General features: G+C 47.0%; 1 protein-coding gene across 4 annotated transcripts in view; it reads right to left on the reverse strand.

The window, feature by feature from the left end:
- Positions 1-22,320, reverse strand: part of LOC109904770 (spectrin beta chain, non-erythrocytic 4) — a 62,221-nt gene that overhangs the window by 3,981 nt on the left and 35,920 nt on the right. For 3 of the 4 annotated variants that reach the window (XM_031790497.1, XM_031790496.1, XM_031790498.1), the window contains 17 exons: positions 12,699-12,962; positions 8,770-8,994; positions 8,345-8,434; positions 7,972-8,250; positions 7,232-7,362; positions 6,288-6,492; positions 5,621-5,866; positions 5,394-5,528; positions 4,967-5,211; positions 4,141-4,279; positions 3,939-4,023; positions 3,564-3,760; positions 2,268-3,364; positions 2,118-2,187; positions 1,703-1,986; positions 328-495; positions 170-212 (listed from right to left, as the gene is read on the reverse strand). In XM_031790497.1, the coding sequence (XP_031646357.1) occupies positions 170-212; positions 328-495; positions 1,703-1,986; positions 2,118-2,187; positions 2,268-3,364; positions 3,564-3,760; positions 3,939-4,023; positions 4,141-4,279; positions 4,967-5,211; positions 5,394-5,528; positions 5,621-5,866; positions 6,288-6,492; positions 7,232-7,362; positions 7,972-8,250; positions 8,345-8,434; positions 8,770-8,994; positions 12,699-12,962 (3,903 nt within the window). Of the gene's footprint in view, positions 1-169; positions 213-327; positions 499-689; positions 1,987-2,117; positions 2,188-2,267; positions 3,365-3,563; positions 3,761-3,938; positions 4,024-4,140; positions 4,280-4,966; positions 5,212-5,393; positions 5,529-5,620; positions 5,867-6,287; positions 6,493-7,231; positions 7,363-7,971; positions 8,251-8,344; positions 8,435-8,769; positions 8,995-12,698; positions 12,963-22,320 lie in introns of those variants that run through there. The other variant, XR_004203102.1, reaches the window with a different exon arrangement.

The following is a 22,320-nucleotide window of genomic DNA, read 5'->3' on the forward strand; positions in this document are numbered from 1 at the left end:
TGAGAGAGAGCATGGGACAGGACGAATGATAAAGAACAAGAAAGGGAAAGAGAGAGGGTGAGAGACAGAAAGAAAGTTATTTGGCACACGGACAAACATTGCAGAATCACATTGTTAATATATGACTGTGTTTCCATGAAAGAGCAGTCAACTTTTAAACGCCTTTTACCTCATCCTTTGCGTGGAACAGAAATTCACTTCCGTCTTTCGTTCTGAAACAGAAGGACAGAGAAGTTGAGGGTAACACACAAAATGGCTATCTGTACGGTAGACAAGACAAGCAGCATCACCGTGATTGACAGACTGCCTAAAAGGCAGAGTACTAACTTAAGAGTAAAGACGTTTTTCTTCTTCTTGTATCCAAGGGTGACGTCGCAGTGGCAGTGGCCGAGGTTGAGCATGGGCTCGTTGTTGTAAGGTGTGGCGGTGTTCTTAGCGTCCTTATAGAAGCCTATCTCTCCTTTGTTCAGCACACAGTACAGGTTGACCCAGGATCTGCTGTAGGGGCGGGAGGGGGGGGGGAAACGGGGCGCGTTCAGCAAAAACCAACCACAGGTTTAATGCCACCTAACCTCACTCACCTGGGGGAGTTCAAGATGACTGGCCGGAGTGGTCCGAGGGGGAACACACTGCCGAACAAACAATGAACCGCCGACCGTAGCGTGCATAGGTGCATACACGTGGCTTACCTTTGTGGAGAGGTAGGAAGAACAGCCAGCAGCAAGGAGCAACAGGAGAGAGGAAAAAAAAACAGAGAGTTTGGTTAAATGACAGTATTGGTATTAGTGAACATTCATCTCACCTCTTAAGATGATTGAGTGAAACAAACAAAAAGCTAGGCTTTACCTTGGCATGTACATAGCATTACATGTACATCAGAAACATTCATCCAATTGGTGAGTGAGCAGTGGGTCTCATTTGTGGGATGAGTCTGTTGCGTTGCGTGTCAGCCATGGCCTCCAGGGGGCAGTGCAGCAGCGAGAGGCGGACGGTTCAGTCTCCGGGGGCCAGAGACCCGTGGTAGGCCACCAAGCATGGCCGACTGAACGAAACGTCTCTCGGGAGGAAGCGGAGTGATGTGTGGGTCTCTGCAGGGACCTGTGCGTGTAGCATGGCTATGGCTGCATATCGTACTGGCTATGGGCCAGAACCAGCACCAGGTTCGACCTTAGGCCCAGCAACAACATCCATCAATCAGACCGCTCTCCGTCAGGGGCCGTGTTGGTTAGGCACCATGCATGTGGCAAGCAGTGGAATGGCTGGTGGCTATCTCTTGGTTGAACTCTCATTCTGATACACTTCTGATCAGAGGCTAAACAGAGATCTGAAGTTTCAATAAAATGCTAGAAGAGCATATGTTAAAGCAAATGGCTATTTTCAAATAGGATGCTAGAACATATGTCAACCCAGAATTCTATTTTCAATAGGTTACAAGAGCATATGTCAACTCGGGTCGTAAGCACCAATAGGAATGTCTGAACATACAGTATGTCAGACCAGCGCTAAAGCTCCAATAGGATGAGCATATGTCGACTGAGACCTAAGGCACCAATCAGATGCTGGAACATATGTTAATGCCAGTGACATGCAACCAATTGAATATTTCGTAGGTAAAGTCAGTTGTTTTGTTAGCTTAGCATGCTCATAAGATCATGCCTGGTTGTTTTGTCAGACTCCCCCCGTCAGGAACCTGGATGCCCACCTGTTAGAGCTCTTCCTCATGGTCTCGATGTCCAGCTTGCGGAAGAGGAAGCCCTCGTGGTGGGCTGTGTGGCTGGGAGGCTGGGGGACCGAAGGGCTCACGCCCTGAGCCACCCCTGGCTCCGGCGCAGAGCGCGACCGCCGGGTGGTGGCCTCTCCTGCAGATGGGTCCTTGGGCCGGGGTCTCCGCCGGGGCTTAGGACGATCCCTTGCTCGCGGCCGGTCTGGCCGTCCGGAAGACTTCTCTGGCACGCCGTTCGGCACTTTAGGGACCTCCCCTCGTGCCTGAGGGGAGAAGAGAGAAGGCAGAGCTTAGACTAGAAATACAATATACAGCCGTTAAACACTCATTAACAGTATTTATGTATAGATAACTGTGCAATAAAGGCGGCATAGCTGGTGAACAGAAGACTCACCGTTGCTGCCTCTCTCTCTTTTAGCTGCTCCACTATATCAAACAAGGTCTGGCCACCTGACTTTTTCTCCCTGTAATCAGCCAAGACAAAAAGTGATACACCTTTCTGCAAACAGCACTTAATGACACTAAGGCGCAATGTAGTACTCACGTAGAACGTCTGTCTGACTGCTCCTTGGCTGTGTCGTGTTCACTGGACTCCTGTCTTTCCGTCCGGTGGCGGTCTTTCCTCCGGCCCTCGTGTCCGTGGCCCTCCTGCTCGCTGGACGTCTGCCTTTCCAGCTTCCTCTCTTTGCGCTCGGCCCGTTCCCGCCATACCTCCTGGGGCAGCTCATCACGCCGCGCCTGGATCATCAGCGCCTCACTAGAGTGCTGGCGCTCCAGCCTGGCTTCCCTGTGACTGTCCCTACTGTCCCTACTGTCTCTGTCCCTGTCTCTCTGCTGGGGCTCCGACCGGCTGCTCCCCGCCCGGTGGTCTCTGCTGCTGGGCTCGCTGTTCAGCCTCTCCCTGCCCATCCCCTCCCTCCCCATCTCCTGGAGCACCACCTCGGCCATCACCGGCATCACGGGCGCTGGCTCCATTAACACAATATCTCTCTCCCTCTCTCTCTGCTCCCTCTCTCGCACCTCCTTCTCTCTCGCCTTCTCCAGCCTACAGGCCACCAGCATGGGCGTCACCATGTCGTCCATGTGTTTGATCTTAGGCTGCCGGAGGTACTGCGAGGCTTTCACCTCCACTGCGGCGGCTGCCCCAGTCACCAAGCTTGCAGCTATCCCTTTGGCCTCGACCGCGGGGGTGACCAATCCTGCTGCCAACCCTCTGGCTTCAGAGGCGGCAGTCCCAAATCCTGCTGCCACCCCTCGGACCTCCATGGCGGCAGTGGTCCCTAAATTTGTTGCCTCCACAGCGGCTGTTCCCAGCCTGGCTGCCACCCCGACTACACCCCCAGCCACTCCCCCCATCACGGGGATGGCCCGGGCCTCCAGACTGCTGCGGTAGCCACTGGAGCCGTTCATGATGGGGGTGTAGTTGGCTACGGTGGAGCCCAGGCGGCGGGCCACGGAAGAGGGCGAGGGTTCCTGGGGGGGCCTTTCGGCTCTAGGCTCGGCCTGCTCGTAAAGGATCCGTCTCATCAGGGGGGAGCCCTGGCTCCGGGCAGGGGACATCTCCTGGGGGTCCAGGAACACCTTACGACCCAGCAGGGGGGTGGGAGGGAGCTTACTCTGCTCCGCTTTCATCTTCTCCACCTGGAACCAAATCGAGGTTAACTAAACATCAGCACTTCATTGTAGAATCTCCTCTACAACAAAATTAAGCATAACGTAAACACGAAGCCATTTGACAAGTTACTTCAAACAATCTGTGCTCTACAACCTCTTGTAAGCAACCAGAAGAAAGACGGCATCAGCTAAGGGTAGTGTTAGTAAGCTAGGGATAGTGACGGACCGTGGTGAGGCGTCGTAGCGAGCTGAAGCGCTCCTCCCAGGTGGCGGCGGCCTTGCGGAAGGCCTCGTGGCGGCGGATGAGCTGCTCCACCTCGTCCACGCTGGCGCCCAACTCCTTGCTGTTGATGAAGGGCTCCTGGGCTGTGAGCCAGGCCTCGGCCACCACCGCTTCCTGGGCAAACTGATGCACCTCCAGCACTGAGGCAGAGGAGAAAGAGGAACTCAGTGTCTGAGAACAATGGGAATCAAATTGTAGCTTACTGTGGTTCAAACTCTATTATGGAATGCCTTGGGATAATATCATTTAGAGACTTGAGGTGCCAGGTACTAGAGTAGTTCCATTCAGGTAAAGAGGGAGAGGGACAGAGGGACTCACTGTGCTGCAGGACCTCCCAGTGTTTGTCCCATTTCTCAGACAGCTCGTACTGCTTGGCCACCACCGTATCCAGCTTCTCCTTGATCTAAAAAGACATAGCATTTCCATTGAGTTTAATCTAAACTAGTGACTGTAAATGTCATCTAAACTACAGTACCATCCTCCATGTTCTATGGCAGAACCCTGTCAACAGTGCTGTTACCTCCTCAGCAGCAGGGTTGCGCGCGGCCAGCAGCGTCTTGCCCATCTCGATGCACTGCAGCACACTCTTACTGCGCGCCTCCACCTCGCTCTTCAAGCTCTGGTGGTAGTTCATCAGTACCTCCACTGAGGACACATCCCTGAAAGGACCAGAGAGTCCAGAGCCCGTTATATCGCTGGAGGGAATGCTGACAGTGAAGGAGAAGAGTACAGTGTTACCCACCATTGAAGACAAGGGACAGAAAATAACACTATATTAAAACTCGCTCACAGTGCATTGCTTTGACATTTTTTCATGATAATTTTTTGCTCTCTGTGTTTTCTGTGCTCTCTCTCTCTCTCTCTCTCTCTCTCTCTCTGCATCTCTTGGTGCAGCTCTCCATATTTGGCATTTCCATAACATAAATTAGTTCCGTTTTGAGTTATATTATGATAAGGTACTAAAATCAAAACAGGCCCCTGAACTTGCAGCTCAAACCCATCTGGTAGACAGACAGAGGGATGACACAGAGCAGTATGAGATACACCATACATACAAACTGTAAATATAGATATTTCATTGAATGTTTAACGAATGCCCCATTCACATAAAAAGAAAATACAATCTTCCAGTAAAGAGATACACAACTTCCTTTTGGATTCTAGCTGAAGTACATTATGCATCTTTCAGCCTCTCCTAGGTGTTGAACTAAGGTTGCTAGGCCTATAGTATTTTCAACAAAAGGGTCAACTTTTTTCACCCTTCTTTTTTTTCTCTTGCCCACCTCACTTTAATAGAAAGTGTATGCCTCAACCATAAATATGCAATTGTGACCCCAATTGTATACCTTGGATTGTCCCCTGTGCCGATCTGAGAGATGATGCTGTCCATCCACATGATCTGGTCTCGCACCACCCCGAAGAACCGCAGCTTGTCTGTTGCCGTGGTGATCTGGACTCGGCACTCCTCGCAGGAAGTCAAGAGCTCCTTCCAGCAATGCATCACTTCCTGTTCCCGGCCGGCGATGGCCTCAGCCTTCTGCCCGGCGTAGATGGTCCGGAGCTGACCCGCACTCTCCTGGAGCTGCCTCACCTGGACACAGACAGACGGGTGGTAATTACATAGGAATGCCTAAAAACACTGCAAAGATTACTGTAGTAATGTGATGAGAAATGTAATGTGACGTGTTACCACATTGACTGCTTGTTTTGTTCCGTCTTCCTTTTTTAGCCTTATGTGCACCTAAACTAAAGTGACAGTGGGCGGGGCCTCACCTGAGTGACGAGCAGCTGGATGTCGTGCTCGAAGCTCTGCATGAGCCTCTGCAGGGTGCTGGTGTTGGCTGTGCCACCCTGGCGCGCCCGCACCTCGGGCAACCTCCGCTGCTTATCATCGATTTGGGCCAAGACCTGCAGCACAATGCGATAACGGCCCATCAGAGACACATCAAAACACGACACAGACCTGTATCCCTTGGCACTTCTTGTGGTAGAAACGCTACCTCGCGGCAGTCGGTGAAGAACTTGTGGAGCTGGTGCGAGGCGGCCAGCATCTGTGCCCGGGTCTCCATTAGCTCCAGGAGGTCGGCCCAGGCCTCGTTCACGCCGTCCTTCCACTCGGCGATGGTGGCGGCGTCGGCGTGGCCGTAGTCGATCAGCTCGTCCACCATCTGGTTAACCGCCGTCACACGCTCCTGACCCAGACTGCCCGTCTCCGACGCAAACTCTGTGAACTTCTCCTGCAGGATCTGAAGGGAGGAGGAGGAGAGAGGAAGAGAGGAATGAAGGGATGATCAATATCTGTTTGGCCAAGCTAAGCACTGTTGCTAAAACGGTAATGGGCTACTTAGAAAAACTAAATCCATTGAAATACATGCTACTTCCTTACTAAGCAATAATACAGTGTACTGTATACCATTCTTTGAGCCATATTAACTCCGTTGCCAACAGTCTTTAGACACACGCTATAACAATAGAGGCCATACAGCAGAGGCTTTTATCCAAAGCGACTTACAGTCATGCAGGAATTCATTTTCTACGTATGGGTGGTCCCAGGAATCGAACCCACAATCCTGGCATTGCAAGCGCCAATGCTCTACCAACTGAGCTACAGAGGACTACCAGGATTATCAGATTGTTGAATGTTTTGTCCATTCAGGTCCCACTGACCGTGACGTGTTCAAAGTCCTGTCCCAGTTCTGGCGAGCTGGCCACCACCTCCCTCTCAGCGATCCACTGCTCCAGCTCGTCCACCTCACGGTTGAGCTGGTAGAGCCAGTACTGCTGCTCCAGACGAGACTTTCTCTCCTCCACCAGGTCCTTCAGAGACACGTACAGCCGGTCCATCTGACACTGACGCTTACTGATCTGCTCACTGAGACACACACACACACACACACACACATACACACACACACACACCAGAGACAGGGTTAGAGACGAATAGTAAACACAGGGTCAAATTGAGGGATAATGTGTGGGAGCTGAGATCCTGCAGTGAAACTAATTTGGACATGTAAAACCATGAGCTGCTGTTGAGTTTCCAGAAGGAGTAAATGTGAGGAGGATAAGACTTACAAAGCAAACTGAACAACATGAGAACGACATGGACAACCCATAAAAAAACCAATACCCTACTAGTGCAGAGATGCAGGTCTAGCATCGACTAACAGCTAAGACCTAAGATGATAGCGTCACTAGCATCGACACCAGAGACAGAGAAGTATTACGGACCCAGTGCTGACCCTGATGTCACCATGATTCACTCTGCTGCCATAACAGAGCAACAGGAGTCTATGACTGGCCTACTCTACTGTGCTGTACTACCTTCTCTACAGGGGTTACGTCATTCAAGCAGTCTGCCATTTACTCCCGGGTTACTCCTCAGCACCCAGTAGACATAGAGTGTAGAGGCCCTGGGTCCTCTTCAATCAAGTCACAAAATGAGATCCTTAGTTCTCGTATATGGGATTTCCTTTGAGCTTTTAAGGCAGTATTTGAAATGTGCATTTCATGACACACTCACTTTACAGCTACTATAACCAACGTTCGATCCCACGAAAGTCTTCTTGTAGTGTAGCGTGGTGAAAGGTTTGTGGGGCACCAACACTGACCTGTCTGGATGTCCCATCTCCAGTAGTTGCCTGCACTGCTGGGAGAGAAGGCCTATCGTCTCAGCGTAGTCCTCTATCGTCTGCTCCAGTACCAGGTGCTTCTTCAGTAGCTGCAGGGTGCTGGGCTCATCCTGAAGGGGAGGCCACAACACTCTTGACAGTCCATTCTCACAAACTTCGAAATGCTAACAATTCAAGGGGAGTGTTCATCACAGGAGGTTGGAGGCACCTTAATTGGGGAGGACGGGTTCGTGGTAATGACTGGAGCGGAATCAGTAGAATGGTATCAAACACATGGTTTCCAGGTGTTTGATGCCATTCCATTTGCTCCTTTCCGGCCGTTATTATGAGCCGTCCTCCCCTCAGCAGCCTCCACTGGTGTTCATGTACAGTTGCTGATGTCTGGAGGGACACAATGACATTGTACTACACCTATGCACATACAACTTTTCCCTCTTCCAAAAGAGGGTAACTGGGCAGATTAAGTACATCAGCGCCTGGAAATTTTTTTTATTTAAATTTTTTTAATGTTACCTTTATTTAACTAGGCAAGTGAGTTAAGAACGAATTCTTATTTTCAATGACTGCCTAGGAAAAGTGGGTTAACTGCCTGTTCAGGGGCAGAATGACAGATTTGTACCTTGTCAGCTCGGGGGTTTGAACTTGCAACCTTCCGGTTACTAGTCCAACGGTCTAACCACTAGGCTACCCTGCCGCCCCATTGGCTCCTAGCCGCCTACCTTTCCCTTTTCCTCGTTCATCATGTGCAGCTCCTGTTCGCTGAGCCAGGCCTCCACCTCGGCCGTGTCAAAGTAGTACTGCTGGGCCTGGTACATGGCATCCAGCACCAGCTGTCTTCTCTCCGTCTCAGCCCACAGCAGACCCCACAGCCCGCTGAGCTGCTCCAGGCCCGCCCGCACACAGTCAGCCTCGGGGCTGCGGATGGAGGCGATGACATTAGCTCTTTCCAGGACGTCCTCCACCCTCGCCCGATGGCCCTGAAGCTCCCTCTGCAGAGTCTGCGGGTGGGGGGGGGACAGAAAGACGATGTCCAGATAGATAGATAGACATGTACTGTAAAGATGTGGTTATCCTCAGCTAGCTGCCACACACCTGGTTCTTCTTCATGAGCTGCTGTACAGCCTGTAGGCTGGAGCCGTGCTCCTGAGACGTGGCGGCAGGCAGCCGCTCCTGCACCCACAGCTGCAAACACATCACAAGTTAAACTAGCAAAGAAGCACCTGCAAACTCTGGTAACTGTTCTAGGGTTATCACCAGCATGGTATTGCATCAGTTTAGAGTTACATGCATCTTTCTTCAAGATAAATCTTCAACAACAAAAAAAGGGGGGTTAGTCGCCGACTTAAGCAACACTTCGACCCTTGTCGATGACACTTGTAAGTCACACTTTTAGAAGCAAATGTATGCGCGAAGTGGTCTGAGTAGACTGGGGGAGGTGTGCGGGTGTTCTCTAAGTGTCTGTAAGTGTGCGTGGTGTGTGTGGGTATAATCAGAGGACGATCAGGACGGCCACTCACTATCTCGTCCTCCAGGTCCCGGCCCACTTGGTGAACCTCCTTGGAGGCCAGAAGGATGCGCCGGCGCTCCTTGAGCGGCTCGATGAGGCGGACGATGCGCGTCTCCACGGCGGACTGGCGCTCGCTGACCGTGTCCATGACCTGGCCCTGCCGGGGGACGGAGGCCGCCGCCACCTGCAGCTCCCCCACCTCCTTATACCACTCCTCCATCTGACACTCCATCGTCTGGAGAGAGGGAGCGAGGGAATGTGAGAGGGAGTGAGAGAGGAGGTAGAATGGACGCAAAGGGGGATGGAATCGAAGCGTTTGAGGAGGGGCGAGTGAAGGAGGAGGGAGAAAGGATAGGTTAGGAAATAAAGAGCGGGAGGGAGGAAGTCCATGTGACAGCGAGACGCCTGGTGTGTATTGAGGGGATACATTGGTTCATCTATCGATCCCCTCTCACCAAAATATCCAGACAACATCCAACTCAGGAGTCAGCCACTGATGGATTTCCTAGGTGTACATGATCAGTTGCTCTACTGGTCAGTCTGTCATAACAATTAATGAGAAGTGTTTGGATGATAGTAGTTAGATCTACCGCAATTGACTACAAGGCAATTACTTCTCCAGAGCTGTCAGGTAATTCTGAGGGGGGTGGTGATTCTCACCAAGGCAGTGACACTCATTTTGGGACACAAGCATCAGGTTGAGATCACCAGGGAGGTGAAGTAGTGTCACTGAGGCTAACTACTTCGAAAAGTGGGCCAGATGCAAAGAGTTGTTGCATGGGTGCCATGGTAAAGTGAATTAGAGTAGGAGGCAGAATGAGGCCGATCAATCCCTTACGAATTCACATGACGATTTGACTTTGGGAATTCTTAGGAATTGGGAGGAAAAGAGCCTTTGGGACGGCTGCCTCGGTACCTTCTATCTGGTTAAATGTATCCCCTGACATTCTCAGAGACACATATCAGAGACTAGCACGAGAATAAGCACACTTTCTATTGGCTTACACAAATGTTACCCCATTGAATCACAAATAAAACAAAACATGGGAACATTATTTCTAATTTTGACAGAAATGGTCCTTGAATTAATAGACAGGACCATTTCTTAGTCTCACACAGACACACAGACACACACAGTGGAGTGGAGATTTTCATACATTTCCATATGAAGCCAAATGTTAGAGTTTCCGGGGTGAGACAGTGATTCTGCTCACACCATAGATCACAGGGTGAACAGCAGGACAGGATGAGACAGTGATTCTGCTCACACCATAGATCACAGGGTGAACAGCGGGACAGGATGAGACAGTGATTCTGCTCACACCATAGATCACAGGGTGAACAGCGGGACAGGGTGAGACAGTGATTCTGCTCACACCATAGATCACAGGGTGAACAGCAGGACAGGATGAGACAGTGATTCTGCTCACACCATAGATCACAGGGTGAACAGCGGGACAGGGTGAGACAGTGATTCTGCTCACACCATAGATCACAGGGTGAACAGCAGGACAGGATGAGACAGTGATTCTGCTCACACCATAGATCACAGGGTGAACAGCGGGACAGGGTGAGACAGTGATTCTGCTCACACCATAGATCACAGGGTGAACAGCAGGACAGGATGAGACAGTGATTCTGCTCACACCATAGATCACAGGGTGAACAGCAGGACAGGATGAGACAGTGATTCTGCTCACACCATAGATCACAGGGTGAACAGCGGGACAGGATGAGACAGTGATTCTGCTCACACCATAGATCACAGGGTGAACAGCGGGACAGGATGAGACAGTGATTCTGCTCACACCATAGATCACAGGGTGAACAGCGGGACAGGATGAGACAGTGATTCTGCTCACACCATAGATCACAGGGTGAACAGCGGGACAGGGTGAGACAGTGATTCTGCTCACACCATAGATCACAGGGTGAACAGCGGGACAGGGTGAGACAGTGATTCTGCTCACACCATAGATCACAGGGTGAACAGCGGGACAGGATGAGACAGTGATTCTGCTCACACCATAGATCACAGGGTGAACAGCGGGACAGGGTGAGACAGTGATTCTGCTCACACCATAGATCACAGGGTGAACAGCGGGACAGGGTGAGACAGTGATTCTGCTCACACCATAGATCACAGGGTGAACAGCGGGACAGGATGAGACAGTGATTCTGCTCACACCATAGATCACAGGGTGAACAGCGGGACAGGGTGAGACAGTGATTCTGCTCACACCATAGATCACAGGGTGAACAGCGGGACAGGATGAGACAGTGATTCTGCTCACACCATAGATCACAGGGTGAACAGCGGGACAGGGTGAGACAGTGATTCTGCTCACACCATAGATCACAGGGTGAACAGCGGGACAGGGTGAGACAGTGATTCTGCTCACACCATAGATCACAGGGTGAACAGCGGGACAGGATGAGACAGTGATTCTGCTCACACCATAGATCACAGGGTGAACAGCAGGACAGGATGAGACAGTGATTCTGCTCACACCATAGATCACAGGGTGAACAGCAGGACAGGATGAGACAGTGATTCTGCTCACACCATAGATCACAGGGTGAACAGCAGGACAGGGTGAGACAGTGATTCTGCTCACACCATAGATCACAGGGTGAACAGCGGGACAGGATGAGACAGTGATTCTGCTCACACCATAGATCACAGGGTGAACAGCGGGACAGGATGAGACAGTGATTCTGCTCACACCATAGATCACAGGGTGAACAGCGGGACAGGATGAGACAGTGATTCTGCTCACACCATAGATCACAGGGTGAACAGCAGGACAGGATGAGACAGTGATTCTGCTCACACCATAGATCACAGGGTGAACAGCGGGACAGGATGAGACAGTGATTCTGCTCACACCATAGATCACAGGGTGAACAGCAGGACAGGGTGAGACAGTGATTCTGCTCACACCATAGATCACAGGGTGAACAGCGGGACAGGATGAGACAGTGATTCTGCTCACACCATAGATCACAGGGTGAACAGCGGGACAGGATGAGACAGTGATTCTGCTCACACCATAGATCACAGGGTGAACAGCGGGACAGGATGAGACAGTGATTCTGCTCACACCATAGATCACAGGGTGAACAGCGGGACAGGATGAGACAGTGATTCTGCTCACACCATAGATCACAGGGTGAACAGCGGGACAGGATGAGACAGTGATTCTGCTCACACCATAGATCACAGGGTGAACAGCGGGACAGGATGAGACAGTGATTCTGCTCACACCATAGATCACAGGGTGAACAGCAGGACAGGATGAGTGAGTGGTAGTGGCTGGAAGGAAGCAGAAAGAAAAAGATACTAGCATTAGAGTATAAAGAGGGATAAAAGAAAGAAATTAAGAGAGAAAAAGGAAAGGACAGGAAAGGAAGGAAGAAAGAATGAAAGGAAGGAAGGAAGTAAGGAAAGGAAGGAATTCAAGGAAAAGAAAGGAAAGGAAAGAAAAGGAAAGATTAGAGTACCCATGAGAGAAATGAACTGAAGTGAAAAGGTTACTGTACCCCTGGATGGAGGTTGGGTGGTGGAGCATACTGTACACAAAGCACAATTACAGGCTGAAAGGGAACTGCAAGTAGCCCCTAGGGGCAGCATGCTGTTGGAGAGTAGAATGAGAGACGCATGATGAACTGATAAGATGTATGGAACCAGTAGTAGTGACAGAACAGAGGTAGAGCATCCTGGACAGGAAAAAAACCTGAACCACCTCCTACTATATAGGTTGTTCACACAGAACAACCCTAGGTTTTTGTATATAGAGAATACACTGCGATATTCAACTTTAACCTACATTTTCATTATGTATGACAATAGCTTCACCATACCCAAAAATATTCCCAACTGATCACAAAACCAAAAACTGTAACAGTAGTTGGACCATATAATGAAGAGGAAGAGACCTGGAGCTTCTTGAGCTGCTTGTTGACGCTGGTCAGGTCCTGACCCTGGTCCACGTAGCCCAGTTGTCCCTCCAGCTGGTGCAGCTGATGGTCCAGGCTGGTGTAGCTCTGCACCAGCAGGTCAGCCCGGTTGGCTTCAAACAGCTGGCGGGCCTTGGCCTGGGTGGTGCTCTCCAGGTCCTGCCAACACTCGTGGATCTCCCCCAGCTTCCTCCGCACCACCGGGCCCAGCTCGGGCTTCTCCTGGATCAACTGCTGGCCCTCCTGGAGGATGGAAGGGGGGAGCAGGTGGAGGATAGGAAGAAGAGGTTGAGAGAGATATAGGATGGCGGTTGAAGGTTAGGGTAATGGAGAGGGAGCATGAGGAGATGGAACAGGGAGAAAGGGAGATGGGGGGGGGGTTAGAGTTATTAGACATTGATGAGTGGAGGTTATAATAACATGAAAAATAAAGTCTCATATCACTTATGGAACATTGGTGTCATAAACAATCTACTGTCGTAAATGTAGGATTTTATCCATTGAAATCATTCTGTAAATAGTTCCATCATAGGCAGAAATAATTTGTGACTACCACGTTGGCAGTTTACCATATGGGAGCATACATTTAAGCACTTTGTTACACCTGCTGATGTAAATTTGATTGATACGGAGTTGGCTATGGTTTTTCTAGATCTTTAATCTGGTAGGTAAATTAAATGGTTTCTAAGCAATCAAGTAAAATGACATAGAAAATGCCTTCCATTGTTAGCTTGTAAGCTTGAGCTGTGACTCAGTGGTACACCTTTATGGAGGCTACAGCCTGGGCTCCAGACCAGCTGCTCCTGACACTGGCCTATCAGTGCACATCAAATTGGGTTAGGAGGGCTTGCTTGGCCCTGGCAGCCCAGAAAACCACTTCACCTTTAGAGGTCTGAGCTCACAGATAAAACGCACTTCTCTTAACATAATTTCACTTCCTGATTGAATCATCTGGTATGGATCTCTCCTTTGTCTGTCTTCATCGGTTTGGAGGTTTCAGGTTTGACTCATTTCTTGTTGATTTCATTCATGACACACTCAGGTCTTTTCAGAATAGACCCAGATATAAAAGCTCTCTGCATAGTCACGATTCTTTCCAGTAAGCCTAGCTTAATCGCATAACAACCGCAACCCCAGAGACTGAGCCAGCGAATGAGAGGAGAGCACACTGAGTTGCTGCCTGCCGTGACAAACCATCACAGACTCAGAGAGGCAGACAGACATACACTTGCTCTCTCTCCTGTGCGCCTGAGTGCACGCAAGTGTTCCGAGCAACGGGGGTTGTAAACTACGCAATCATCTCACTTAATTTTCACCGCCATGGAGACATTAGCCAGTGACGACCGGAGAGGAGATTTAACTTACCCATGATCTAACATCCCCCCCCCCCCCCCCATTGTAATTCACTCTCTGTCAGAGGTGGGTTGTGTGTGGGGGGGCTGGATCTGAGTGAGTCAGCACAGCAGAGCTCACAGATATTACGCTCAAGGACATAAAACAAGGATGGCCTGCCTGAACTCACCATTTCCCCAAGGCACCATAAAGAGCCTATAGGGCCGCCCCCACAAAAAAATCTATTTGCATTTCAAGCCACTATAATGTAATTCGCTGATTGGAGTTAAGTGCATTTCATGTGGAAGGATTGAAATGCTAGTTAGTTAGTTCCCTTTGTGATCAGTTAAAAACAGTCCCGTTCCCCTGAAACACAGTACTTGCTTCTGCTTAAGGCTCAGAACAAGAAAGCATAGAAATATCTCTATTGTATATACTCCAGTTGGGAGGACATTTGCTTTGCCGCTGCTCTTAACGGCTGCACCGTCAGTGGAGTATCCTCTTCCCTCTGATCCAGCACCGTCTTCTCATGATCTGCCCACACAAAGGATGTCCTCATTTGGAGAAGCACATCCCAGCTGTACTGTGAAGGGACACACTCCCAACAGGGCCAAAATATCTCAGCATGCATATGTTACTTTCCTGATCACCGGATGAGAGGTGCAGCAAGGGTATTCTACCCAACTCGTAGACTTTGTCAGTACAAATGTTCAAAACAAGTTCATCAGTAGCCAAAAGGACCAGGAAAACTTGAATTACCATTATGACCACACAAATAACAGATGGCAAGGAAAAACTGAATCGTCACTATGTGATCATGTATGCAATATCAAACATCTGTTATTGAATTATAATTACATCAAGTGTGGCCATTGCGTTTGGCTGGTTGTGTCCACGGAAGCTATTGTGTCAATATTACTCCATGTGTGAAGGCCCGAAGGCATAAATCTGCCTGGGAGGACCAGACACAGTCACGTGATTATGCTGGGGGTACCATGGCAATACGTGCCAGCAGGCATCAAGAGGAGTCAACATACAGTGCCTTGCGAAAGTATTCGGCCCCCTTGAACTTTGCGACCTTTTGCCACATTTCAGGCTTCAAACATAAAGATATAAAACTGTATTTTTTTGTGAAGAATCAACAACAAGTGGGACACAATCATGAAGTGGAACGACATTTATTGGATATTTCAAACTTTTTTAACAAATCAAAAACTGAAAAATTGGGCGTGCAAAATTATTCAGCCCCTTTACTTTCAGTGCAGCAAACTCTCTCCAGAAGTTCAGTGAGGATCTCTGAATGATCCAATGTTGACCTAAATGACTAATGATGATAAATACAATCCACCTGTGTGTAATCAAGTCTTCGTATAAATGCACCTGCACTGTGATAGTCTCAGAGGTCCGTTAAAAGCGCAGAGAGCATCATGAAGAACAAGGAACACACCAGGCAGGTCCGAGATACTGTTGTGAAGAAGTTTAAAGCCGGATTTGGATACAAAAAGATTTCCCAAGCTTTAAACGAATCCAGCCTGTCGGTCACATTTGGCCTTGTGTTTTAAGTTATTGTCCTATTGAAAGGTGAATTTGTCTTCCAGTTTCTGTTGGAAAGCAGACTGAACCAGGTTTTCCTCTAGGATTTTACATGTGCTTAGCTCTATTAATTGTGTTTTTATCCTAAAAACACTCCCAAGCATACTCATAACATGATGCAGCCACCACCATGCTTGAGAATATGAAGAGCGGTAATCAGTGATGTGTTGGATTTGCCACAAACATAAATCAAATGAAATTGTATTTGTCACATGCGCTGAATACAACCTTACCGTGAATACAACCTTACCGTAACCAATCATGCAGTTCAAGAAATAGAGTTAAGAAAATATTTACTAAATAAACTGAAGTCAAAAAAATGTATCTAATCAAAAAGTAACACAAGAAAATTACATAACAATAACGAGGCTATATACAGTGGGTACCGGTACCGAGTCAATGTGTGGAGGTACAGGTTAGTCGAGGTTATTTGTAAAGTGACTATGCATTGATAATGAACAGCGAGTGGGGGGAGGCAGGGGTCAATGTAAATAGCCTGGGTGGCCATTTTATTCATTGTTGTTCAGCAGTCTTATGGCTTGGGGGTAGAAGCTGTTAAGGAGCCTTTTGGTCCTAGACTTGGCACTCCTTTACCGCTTGCCGTGCGGTAGCAGAGAGAAGAGTCTATGACTTGGGTGACTGGAGTCTTTGACCATGTTTTTGGCATCCCTCTGACACTGCCTAGTATATACTGTAGGTCCTGGATGTCAGGAAGCTTGGTCACAGTGATGTACTGGGCCGTACACACTACCCTCTGTAGTGCCTTACGGTCAGATGTAGAGCAGTTGCCATACCAGGCGGTGATGCAACCAGTCGGTGCAGCTGTAGAACTTTGAGGATCTGGGTACCCATGCCAAAACATAACAGTTTGTATTCAGTACATAAAGGTAATTTCTTTGCCACATTTTTTGCAATTTTACTTTAATGCCTTATTGAAAACCGAATGCATGTTTGGAATATTTGTATTCTGTACAGGCTTCCTTCTTTTTACTCTGTTATTTGGGCTAGTATTGTGGAGTAACTACAATGTTGTTGATCTATCCTTAGGAAAAAACTATCATATCCATTAAATTGTTTTAAAGACCCCATTGGCCTCATGGTGAAATCCCTGAGCAGTTTCCTTCCTCTCCGGCAACTGAGTTAGGAAGGAAGCCTGTATCTTTGTAGTGACTGGGTGTATTGATACACCATCCAAAGAATCATTCATAACTTCACCATGCTCAAAGGGTTATTCAGTGCCTGCTTTTTACTCTCCTACAAATAGGTTATCTTCTTTGCAAGGCATTGGAAAACCTCCCTGGTCTTTGTGGTTGAGTCTGAGTTTGAAATGCATTACTTGACTGAGGGACCATACAGATAATTGTACAGTATGTGCGGGGTAAAGAGATGAGGTAGTCATTTAAAAATCATGTTAAACATTATTATTGCACAATCATCCATGCAACTTATGTGACTTGATAAGCACATTTTTACTCCTGAACATATTTAGGCTTGCCATAACAAAGGGCTTAAATACTAATTGACTCAAGACATTTCAGCTTTTAATTTTGAATGAATGTGTAAAAGTGTCTAAAAACATAATTCCACTTTGACATTATGGGGTATTGTGTCTAATGCCACTGACACAAAATCTCAATTGAATCCATTTTAAATTCAGGTTGTAACACAACAAAATGTGGAAAAAGTTCAGGTGTGTGAATACTTTCTGAAGGCACTGTATGTTGGTCTGTTGTACTTCCAATGATGTGTAGGCAGGTTGCTTAGGATTCCAACCTTCTCAAACAGCCTAATTCATACACTTAGAGGAGGTGGTCTCACAATAATACAATGTCTCTGTTCTTTCACTCTGTACTGAGTGAATGTTTATTTCTCTAGCTTGTTGAAAAACAAGAGTCTAAAACAATTTCATTTGATCACATATAGCTAACGGAGTTAGCAAGCGTGGCATTTTCTTTTGACTGCACACAAGTCTCGCAAGCAAATTTAATGATCATTATGTGCAACCCGCACCCGGGTGCTACTTTTTACTTGTGGTAGGCAACTTCAGGTTTTTGGGTACACAGTGAAAATGAACTTGACACTTGCAAATGTGGATTATAATGACGAAAATAAAATTGCATTGACATTAATACATAAGGTAAGGAATAGAATTTGGATCTTCTAACAGTCATGCGTCTGTTCTGGTGTGCATATGTATTATAAATTAACAGCGTGGCGGTTTCCCCAAGTTCAGTGTATCTAACTGCCTATAATAGCATCCAAGGATAATCAATAGTTTATTTGTTTGTGCTCTGGTTACACACAACTGTCCAGGTCAGCAGTTTACACATTTTACTACACCCGCAATTACATCTGCTAAATATGTGACAAATAAAATTGTATTTGATTTGGACTTCAACCCTGTGAAAAACCTCCCATAGCACAATATACCTAGCTTGTTAGCTACCTTCCTTTTGCTTCTCATCCAACCCGGCGTTAGTTAGCTAGCTACAGCTGTTAGCCTTATACTAGCTAGCTGCTACTGTTGCGTAGAAAACGAGTTGCACCCGGTTTTGGAACTCAAATTCAGCAGGAAAGATGTTAGCATTGTCAGAAATGCTATAAAAAAAAGGTAGCACATCATTGGTTTATATTGGACAGAAATGTGCACGTGAGAGCACTAAATTGTGAATTGAATCAAAACTGTTGCACCTAAAAACGTTTTCAGTCCAAATGGATCTAAGTCTAATGGTCACTTTATGGACTATGTCGCCTCGTTTTAATCCGATGTCTAGAATTTGAGCTAGGTTTGGGCAAAACATTGTCTGACAATCCTAATGCTTATGACCCTGTCAAAAATCCGGTATAGTGGTTCTCGGATCATGTTGGTTGGGAGATTTGAATTTAACATTGAGTTTCAACCAACGCATACTATAGTCGCACAACTGTTTAACAATGTATTTCCATATCAAAGCAATGCAATTAGAATAATGTAGACTGCAAACATGTTAAAAATATTTAACAAATATTGGGCAGGCTATTGAACTAGGCTATAACGGACTAACATTCGAATTGGAGTTGATGACAACGCTCTGATAGGCCATTGAGAGACCAAGCGTCGACAAACTGTCAACTTAATCATTCATCAAAAACTCATCCCTTTTGCGACACCGCCAGCTAAAGCGCCCATAATTCTGGTTGTGAAAATGTCCGAAATATTTCTGACACACCCCAAACATATAAAGCTGCCACAAGCGCTAAGATGTACTATTACTTTAGGTTTGTCAAAATAGTGCCCTTTATGTATAAAGTATGAATACAATGTGAGCATGTTTGACAAATGATACGCTAAGGTTAATCTAAAGAAACCTGTTTTTTTTTTTAGATCTATTTGATTTGATTTATGTTCCTTGTGTCCAGTTAATTCTTTTTGTATATGGTGTTCAGTGGCTAAATCTTCACTTGCAAATAAAAGGCCTCAATCTGATCTGCATTACTGCCTCCTCACCATTCAAATAATGCCATTGGGTCAACTTTACAAGTCTACATGATGTACTTGGCCTTCCATAATATTATAGCACAGTATCTTGTATTAATTAAGAAAAGCAAAAATGTTGCCAAGATATTGTGAAGAACCGGTGTTAACAGCAATGTTCCACTAACTATTAAGAGGACACTGTGATAGCTAGGTATTAGCAATGTCCTGACACGGTTGAACATGGAACTGTATGACATAATTGTCTGCCTCCCTCTACATTCCTACCATGTCCTGTCGTCTAGGAAGCTCTGACTGTTCTCTCTCTCTCTGCTCACTCGCCCTCTCGGCTCACACGCTCCATACAGTGGGGCAAAAAACTATTTAGTCAGCCACCAATTGTGCAAGTTATCCCACTTAAAAAGATGAGGCCTGTAATTTTCATCATAGGTACACTTCAACTATGACAGACAAAATGAGAAGAAAAAAAACTGAAAATCACATTGTAGGATTTTTTTAATGAATTTATTTGAAAATTATGGTTGAAAATAAGTATTTGGTCACCTACAAACAAGCAAGATTTCTGGCTCTCACAGACCTGTAACTTCTTCTTTAAGAGGCTCCTCTGTTCTCCACTCATACCTGTATTAATGGCACCTGTTTTAACTTGTTATCAGTATAAAAGACACCTGTCCAACCTCAAACAGTCACACTCCAAACTCCACTATGGCCAAGACCAAAGAGCTGTCAAAGGACACCAGAAACAAAATTGTAGACCTGCACCAGGCTGGGAAGACTGGATCTGCAATAGGTAAGCAGCTTGGTTTGAAGAAATCAACTGTGGGAGCAATTATTAGGAAATGGAAGACATACAACACCACTGATAATCTCCCTTGATCTGGGGCTCCACGCAAGATCTCACCCTGTGGGGTCAAAATGATCACAAGAACGGTGAGCAAAAATCACAGAACCACACGGGGGGACCTAGTGAATGACCTGCAGAGAGCTGGGAGTTTGATAGAGAGCATTTGGATGATCCAGAAGAAGATTGGGAGAATGTCATATGGTCAGATGAAACCAAAATATAACTTTTTGGTAAAAACTCAACTCGTCGTGTTTGGAGGACAAAGAATGCTGAGTTGCATCCAAAGAACACCATACCTACTGTGAAGCATGGGGGTGGAAACATCATGCTTTGGGGCTGTTTTTCTGCAAAGGGAACAGGACGACTGATCCGTGTAAAGGAAAGAATGAATGGGGCCATGTATCGTGAGATTTTGAGTGAAAACCTCCTTCCATCAGCAAGGGCATTGAAGATGCAACGTGGCTGGGTCTTTCAGCATGACAATGATCCCAAACACACTGCCCGGGCAACGAAGGAGTGGCTTCGTAAGAAGCATTTCAAGGTCCTGGAGTGGCCTAGACAGTCTCCAGATCTCAACCCCATAAAAAATCTTTGGAGGGAGTTGAAAGTCCGTGTTGCCCAGCAACAGCCCCAAAACATCCCTGCTCTAGAGGAGATCTGCATGGAGGAATGGTCCAAAATACCAGCAACAGTGTGTGAAAACCTTGTGAAGACTTACAGAAAACGTTTGACCTCTATCATTGCCAACAAAGGGTATATAACAAAGTATTGAGATAAACTTTTGTTATTGACAAAATACTTATTTTCCACCATAATTTGCAAATAAATTCATTAGAAATTCTACAATGTGATTTTCTGGATTTTTTCTCTCTAATTTTGTCTGTCATAGTTGAAGTGTACCTATGATGAAAATTACAGGCCTCTCTCATCTTTTTAAGTGGGAGAACTTGCACAATTGGTGGCTGACTAAATACTTTTTCCCCCACTGTATATTGCAGGGCCTGCAAAAACACAGGGGTCAAACTCTACTCCCAAAGGGGTTAAGGAAAGTGTGTGTGTGTTTGTGTGTGTAGGATACGAGTCGTGGGATGCCAAGGACCTAACAGATGGAGTTGCAACTATAAAAGGCAGTGATTATGTTGTTATGGCATCACTATTAATGGAGTGTCAGGGTCACTGCTGATAATGCTGAATGCTTTTCATAATATATAACCCAGAACACACACACGCACGATGTACACACATTCTCTCTCTTTTGTTTCAGAGTGTGAGAGAGAGAGAGAGAGAGAGAGTCACCTTTGTAACTTATCCAGGAGGTCCCTATTATAATAATAGTGAGGGGTCTAGAGAATAGAAGGGTGAGATTCACATAATTAATTGGGCTCATATCTACAATAAGTATCTGAAAAGCGAGGGGGAAGGGGAAATAAGAGCCCATTGGGCTTTGGGTAACAATAGCATTGAGAGAAACAGCGGTAGGCCGAATTTGTAACAACTTCTACATACTGCAGGGACAAGCACTAGATCCAATGTTTACAATCCCACCTGAAGCATGTTGAATTCTACACTTCCAAAATTAGGTTCGACACCCAAAGACACCGGGTCGTTATCACATTGAACATCGTGTAACAAAATGTCCATCAACTACGTTGTATTGATTTTCAGAATATCAAGGTGGATGTGGACATAGGTGTGACTTTCCATTTAGAAACAAGAACCCTAGCTGTAGATGCCATCTACAGACCTAGCAACTAAGGGGTAGCCAACTAGCCGTCTCACCTGCATCGGATCCCTGTAATTACAGTAGTGAGGGCATACATTTTCATTATTTTTCAGTGAAGTCATACATTTTCTGGTACTCTTCACACTAGCCCTTTAATACGTCACTTCCTGCTGGACAAATTACCTTCACACATGAGGTATGCCGGGAGGGGACAGGCAGTTGCCTGGCAACCACTGCAAGCGCGGCCACATATCCGTATCCGGCAAAGTTGCACCTTCCAACAGCTGCCGGGCATGTGACGTCGGGGAGAAAATCCACCACGTAAAAATGTCTACCACCTTAGAACAGTGACAGTCACAGGGTAAGAGGATCACCTGCTTCAGAAGGCTGGTAGGTTCAGTAACACCAGAGATTCTAGCTGCTATATAGGCGGAGACTTTATTTACTCAAAACCTTGGAGACAGTCCTAGACCCTTTCATATATAACCAATTTGCTTTGGGTAAAATGTTTGATAGAGAGCACAGCTCTTGAAAATCCAGGAGGGGGAAAATAATGTTTCCCAGGACTACCCTAACTCAAACCCATTGGGTTGTAACACTAGCGCCGCCCCAACAGATTTATCACAGCTACAGC

This window comes from Oncorhynchus kisutch, linkage group LG15, assembly GCF_002021735.2.
Source record: "Oncorhynchus kisutch isolate 150728-3 linkage group LG15, Okis_V2, whole genome shotgun sequence".
Taxonomy (NCBI): Eukaryota; Metazoa; Chordata; class Actinopteri; order Salmoniformes; family Salmonidae; genus Oncorhynchus; species Oncorhynchus kisutch.